Below are 6,381 nucleotides of genomic sequence, written 5' to 3'. Positions count from 1 at the left end.
GACAGATAGATAGACAGGCAGATAGACAGATAGATAGACAGGCAGATAGACAGATAGATAGACAGGCAGATAGACAGATAGATAGATAGACAGTACTATGCACTGTGCAGAAGTCTCAGATATCTGAGACTCCCACGAGACCCCTTTGCCTTACTCCTGCAGTAAAGCTGCAGCGGCTGAGCATCTATTCAGTGATCAGATCTGGGATTAGAGATTACATAAAAGTCAGAGCTGCGAGAGAAAACGCTGGAAAACCGGGAAATATGAGGGCAGTGTTCAACACAGCAGCGCCGCTGTCCTCTGCAGCTCAGCTCTCCCACACTCACACACACACTCACACACACACACTCACACACTCACACACACACACACACACACACACACTCACAGCCACTAAACCCGGCTGAAGCGCTCCCGGTGCGCCGCTTTACCCGCCTCGATCTGACCGTTTCAGCCCAGACGACTGAAACGAGACGAAACGTAAACAAGCGCGCTCGCTTCCGCGTGCGCACGAAACACGACCACCGCGACAGAGGGGTGCTGGTTGATAACAGCCGGACTGGAAGTCGGGAGAAAGTGTGTATGTGTGTGTGTGTGTGTGTAGTGGAAAGTGAAAGTGCAGACTCGCCGAGGTAGACAGACAGGGAGGGAGAAAATGGCAGAAAGAGAAGAGAGGAAAGTTGTCTCATAAATCTTGTAGAGGGCTCTGCTGCAGCCCCGCGCTGACATTTGGTGATTGTGTTGATCGCTGGACTTCACTTTGCGCCCTAAACCCGCCAGGAAACGCCAAATAAGGGCAGGGAAGTGGAAACCCACCGGATGCGCGCCTTACATAGTCATGACCTTATATGGCGTGGCGGAGCGAGGGGGCTTCCGGCCGGGTGCTCTGCTACAGCGGGGACGGGAAACCCGAGCGCGCGCTGCTGAGCGGGGCTGAGAGCAGGGGGTGAAAAAAAGCAGCAGACATAAATAAATAAAAGAACAAGAACTTCTCTTAGCACCATCGATCTGCAGTGGAGGAGGAGGTGGAGGAGGCACGGGCTTCTCCTATCCGTTTATTGCACGGACTATAAGGCTAAAGCTCACTCAGTTTGCTTTCTTTCGCCCCCCCCCCTCTCCTCTCCTCCCCTCCAGGCAAACGTCATGTGTCCTCCGCTGCAGTGCCTAAATATGGTCCTTCCTCCAGTCCATTTATGGACATCTACGTCACAGACAAGAGGGTATATAAAGGAGTAGGGATCCTCTGAGCAGAGCAAGAGCAGAGAACCCAAGCGACTCAACCAGGCTAGACAGCAGATCTATAGGCAACCCACTGCGATATAGCATACACACACACACACACACACACACACACACACACAGCAACCGAAGTGAACTCAAAGTAATAACAACCTATAAAAGGCTGATAAGAACTTAATTGGACCAAAACAACCGAAAGCAAAAAAAAAGAAAAAAGGGTCCATAGTAAAAAATTCCAAATCTGACCTGTTTGTCTTAGGGAATGGTCAGAAAGGACACACGTTGAACTCTCAGCCGTCGGTTCTGAGGAGAAGTGGATGTTCATACTTTTCTGGACCGAGCCAAGCCTTCCTGGAGCCTGCCAGCTCTGAGAGACAGTGAGGAGAGGAAGAAGAGGCGATCGCAGCATCTTCCTTCGTTCACGTCCCGCAGGGGCTAGCTGGGGATCTCTCTCCACCTCTCTCCTCCTCCTCGCGCACACGCTGTTCTGCACTCTGCACAGACTCCGGAGAGATGGCTGTAGCCAAGACGGAGCTCCTGCCTGCCCTGCAGATCTCGGACCCTCTGAGCTTCCCGCACTCGCCCATGGATAGCTACCCTAAGCTGGAGGAGATGATCATGCTCAACTCGGCGGGGACCCCCTTCCTGAACGCCTCCGCGCCCGAGGGCACATGCTTTAACTCCGGGGAACCGGGGGAGCAGTACGACCACCTGGCTGGAGGTAAGGGCTGGAACCTGATCTATTGCTGACAGTGTCTTACTGGTGGTGTTTGCATTAATGCACGAGGGTGCAAAGGTTGCATGGCTTTTAGGTGGAAATGTGTGGCTTGTTTGGAACAGAGAATATCTGAGTTAAAAGAATCATTATGTCTTGGTGTGTGATTTATACGAGGCTTTAAAAAATAAATAGCTCTTAATAGCTGACTAAGAATAAGTCTTAGACTAGTCATTAAGGTATGCATTAAAAGCAGTCGTCTAAAATGTGTAGCGCAGCTTAATTTAAACAAAATGTTGGAGTCAGCTGATTTGCAGATTGATTTATCAGCTGTCTTTAGCCATGTAATGGAATTGAAGACCTGTGAGAGTGGGAGTGAGTTGAGAAAAGCAGGAATGCAGATGGCTTAGCTTGTGCTGGCTTGAGCGCTTGTCTCTGAGGGAGATCGGCAAATGTGCGTATGTTGGAGGAAGATCAGCAGTATGTGTGTGAGTGTGCGTGTGTGTTCGGGGGGTGGGAGAGGGGGGTTGGTGGATTCTCCCGCTTCTCCACCAACACCTGCTGCTTTGTCTGGGAGAATGGGGAAACACAGGCTTAGCTGCCAGCAGGGTCCCCCATCTCAAACACCTCAGGGATCTTTAATGTGCCTTAATGTGACTCAGGGCAGCTGAGAAACATCCATCTGGAACATGGTGCTAAACTCTGCCTTGTTGTTGTTGTTTGTTGCAGACACTCTTCCAGAAATCGGCTTGAACTGCGAGAAGTCCCTGGCTGAGCAGAGTTACTCCACCCAGAGGCTGCCCCCCATCTCCTACACGGGGCGCTTCACCCTCGAACCTGCCGCCAACTGCAGCAACAGCCTATGGGCGGAGCCTCTCTTCAGCCTGGTCAGCGGCTTGGTGGGCATCAACCCGCCCCCTGCCTCAATTCCCTCCTCTTCGGCTTCCCAGGCCACTCCTTCGTCGACCACTTCGTCTTCCACCCCCTCTTCTTCCTCTTCTTCTTCGTCCTCGTCCTCGTCAGCGTCTGGCTCGAGCCTGAGCTGCTCTGTCCATCACAGTGAGCCCAACCCCATCTACTCGGCTGCGCCCACCTACTCCAGCGCCAGCCCTGACATCTTCCCCGAGCCAGGCTCCGGCTTCCCCTCGGCAGTGACCAGCAGCTCCTTGCCGTACCCACCCCCAGCCTACCCTGGCGGCAAGGCATGCAGCACCAGCTTCCCCGTCCCCATGATCCCTGACTACCTGTTCCCCCAGCAGCAGGGCGAAATCAGCCTGGTGCCACCCGACCAGAAGCCCTTTCAGACACAGGCGGGCCAGCAGCCTTCCCTCACGCCGCTGTCCACCATCAAGGCCTTTGCCACACAGACCGGCTCTCAGGACCTGAAGGGGGTCTACCCGTCGCAGCTGATCAAGCCTGGCCGCGTCCGCAAGTATCCCAACAGGCCGAGTAAGACACCCCCTCACGAGCGGCCCTACGCCTGCCCCGTGGAGACGTGTGACCGGCGCTTCTCCCGCTCTGACGAGCTGACGCGCCACATCCGCATCCACACAGGCCAGAAGCCCTTCCAGTGCCGCATCTGCATGCGCAACTTCAGCCGCAGCGACCACCTGACCACACACATTCGCACTCACACAGGCGAGAAGCCCTTCGCCTGCGAGATCTGCGGCCGCAAGTTCGCCCGCAGCGACGAGCGCAAACGCCACACCAAGATCCACCTGCGGCAGAAGGACAAGAAGGCGGAGAAGACGGCTGCTGCCGCCGCTGCCGTGGCCCAGAACACCTCCATCACCTCAGTCTCCATCTCTGTCCCCTCACCTGCGTCCAGCTACCCCTCTCCCATCGCCTCCTACCCTTCCCCGGTCTCCTCCTTCCCCTCCCCAGTGGCCTCCTGCTACTCCTCTCCAGTCCACACCTCCTACCCTTCCCCATCAATCGCCACCACCTACCCCTCAGTCTCCAGCACCTTCCAGACACCAGTGGCCACCTCCTTCCCCTCCTCCGTGGCAAGCAACATCTACAGCTCACCCGTCACCACCCCACTTCCCGACATGCAGGCAGCCACGCTCTCCCCACGGACAGTAGACATCTGCTGAGACTCTGCCCCACTCCCCCCCACTCCTCCATCCAGTTCGGCTCCTGTCTGAGAGGGACAGAAAGCGCCATGGACTTGTCAATCCCCCTCTCTGCAAGAAAAAGCACTTTTCTCTCTGCACTCTTCATGAGGTTCAGTTACGCAAGCGGTCAAGCACTCGGCAAAGACGGCAAAGACGTTTGCAAACAAAAAAGGGATCTTTTTTTTTGGTCTCGCTCTCTCTCTCTGTCTCCCTCTGTCTCTCTCTCTCTCGCCGCAAAATCCCTTCCGTTCAAACGAGGCATTCAAAGACTTTGAGAAGGGCGAAGAAAAAAAAATGAAGCAACAGGCTTTGGCAAGTTTCTTTGTTTTCCTCTGACTGTACACATATAGCCGTACAAGGAACGAGCAGAAAGGACTGTATGTTGTAATCTAATGCCTGCAGGTTTCAAGCTCAAAAGCCCTCACTAGGCAGGAGTACATTTACAAAAAGACATTCGAGTAATATACATAAGCTACAGTATATGTATATTGTACATGTGCCATGTTTGAGTTTTTTCGTTTTTACTTTTTAGTACCATTGTTGTGAAAATTGATTTGAATATTTGCATTGTATTATTCGAAATTGAGCAGGGCCATATTTTATACCTTCTGTAGTACGTAGTGAAAATGCTGTGATAAGTTTTTTGACTTTGTTTGGATAAAAGCACTTAAGTATTCTGACGCATGTGTAAGAGTGATGTTACTTTCTCTTATTTTGTAAATATCATCCACTGGTACTATTCCTCCCTCTCTCTCTATCTCAAATGTGACAACAGCGGTCTGCTTAACAGAGAGGAAAATAACAGAGAAAAAAAAGACAAAAACATCAACAACAGATCTTCAAATTTTTCGGTGCCTTTTGAGAAGCCTTGCAGATGTTTTGACAGATATACGCGAGAGTGGATGCTTTGCATCTAGCCTTAAGGTGTAAGGGATTTTTTTTTCTCTCTCTCTCTCTCTCCCTCTTTTTTTTTCTTTGTTTGGAAAGTCATTTCAAGGAACGAAGGGAAAGAATACGAGGGCACTGCATCATGTTTTTTGGGATGTAAGCAAAAAAACTTATATTTTTGTAACTGAAATGTACATATCTACAGGAGTTGGAATGCTGTAGTTACCTACTGAGTAGGCATGGAAATTTTTTTGTATGTTATTTACATGCAGTCCATTATTTTGTTGTTATTTTTATTTTGTATTTGTGTTTGTTCAGAAAAAAAGTGACTGTTTATGGCTTCTAAACACATTGAATGCGCTTAACTGCCAATGGGATATTTGGTGTACAAGATATCCTTTTCCTGAACGAAAACATAAATAAAATATAAATATATATATGTTCAATCTCTGCCTCTCAATCTCGCTTTATTGCCTAGCAACAGATCTGTGGAGTTCTTCGCAGGAGTGCGCTCGGAAATAAATAGCGAGCGTGGAAATAAATCTGGGCTGCCAGAAGGAAGATAAACCTTTATGTCGGCTTCATGTTTTATCCATTCCTTCATTCAGAACTTCAGACCTTTCCTTCAGAAGCTCCAAATATAAACACCTGACACGTGTCCATTCAGTTTTAATGGCTGAGGACTTTTGTTTCATTCAGACAAACCAGACAAATTAAAAGTCCCAGACTTATTCTGACGAGTTTAAAACATGCAGAGACAAACATCTGAGCTTAAAAAATATATTTAAAATAATTGACGCAGCAACAACTACAAAAACAACCAAAAAAAACCCACATGTGTCAACGACAAGGTCTTTGTTTAGGAGTCTGATGCGCTGCCATGTCGATCACTCATTTTCTAGCAGAGATCAAGACGGTTTCCTCCTTTTCTCTGCTTATCAGACGTCTCCTCAGCGGCGAGAGCGTGCGCGCTATCAAAAGGCGCTGTGCGCGATTGTGACTGCATGCGCTTGGGGCTTAATTATACATAGGGAGCAATCTTGTAAAATCAGTCAGCAGTAATATGAAGCCCTTCTAATGGGCTCGTGAGCCTATTGAGTTTGTCAGGGAGGAAAAGTCTCAATATCCAGGCTGCTTTTAAGATGAAGCCTGCTTTTTTTCCCCCACTCCATTGTGCGCTCGCTGCTACCTTTGCGAGCGCCTTTGTAAAAGCCGTGGTAATAATAATCTGCTGAAGCTAATTTCTGCGCAGACGAGCGGCAAAAAAAGGAAAAGAAAAGAAAAGAAAAGATCAGATCAAACCGCGAGCTCATTCCCCCACTCCTTCCTCTCCTGGCATCATTTCCCAAGATCCGAGAAGGAACAGGTTGAACGGATCTAAAACTTTGCAAGTGTGGCCCAATCTCACCTGGCTTCTCCTCT

The 6,381-nt window shown here is 49.9% G+C and overlaps 1 protein-coding gene across 1 annotated transcript; it reads left to right on the top strand.

The window, feature by feature from the left end:
* Window positions 1-1,239: 1,239 nt before the first annotated feature.
* egr1 (early growth response 1) lies at window positions 1,240-5,405 on the top strand. The gene is made up of 2 exons (XM_072663659.1): window positions 1,240-1,960; window positions 2,684-5,405. The coding sequence occupies exons 1-2, from the start codon at window positions 1,753-1,755 to the stop codon at window positions 4,048-4,050; spliced, it is 1,575 nt and encodes a 524-aa protein (XP_072519760.1). The 5' UTR covers window positions 1,240-1,752; the 3' UTR covers window positions 4,051-5,405.
* Window positions 5,406-6,381: the final 976 nt, after the last annotated feature.

Source organism: Salminus brasiliensis, chromosome 19 (assembly GCF_030463535.1).
Source record: "Salminus brasiliensis chromosome 19, fSalBra1.hap2, whole genome shotgun sequence".
NCBI lineage: Eukaryota > Metazoa > Chordata > Actinopteri > Characiformes > Bryconidae > Salminus > Salminus brasiliensis.
Note: the sequence above shows the minus strand (reverse complement) of the source record. Positions and strands in the feature narration are given on the sequence as shown.

Excerpts from the sequence above, each read along its gene's own strand:
- egr1 (XM_072663659.1), top strand. The coding sequence starts at position 1,753 with ATGGCTGTAGCCAAGACGGAGCTCCTGCCTGCCCTGCAGATCTCGGAC. Across the intron at positions 1,961-2,683 it reads GTACGACCACCTGGCTGGAG|ACACTCTTCCAGAAATCGGC; the intron begins GTAAGGGCTGGA and ends TGTTTGTTGCAG.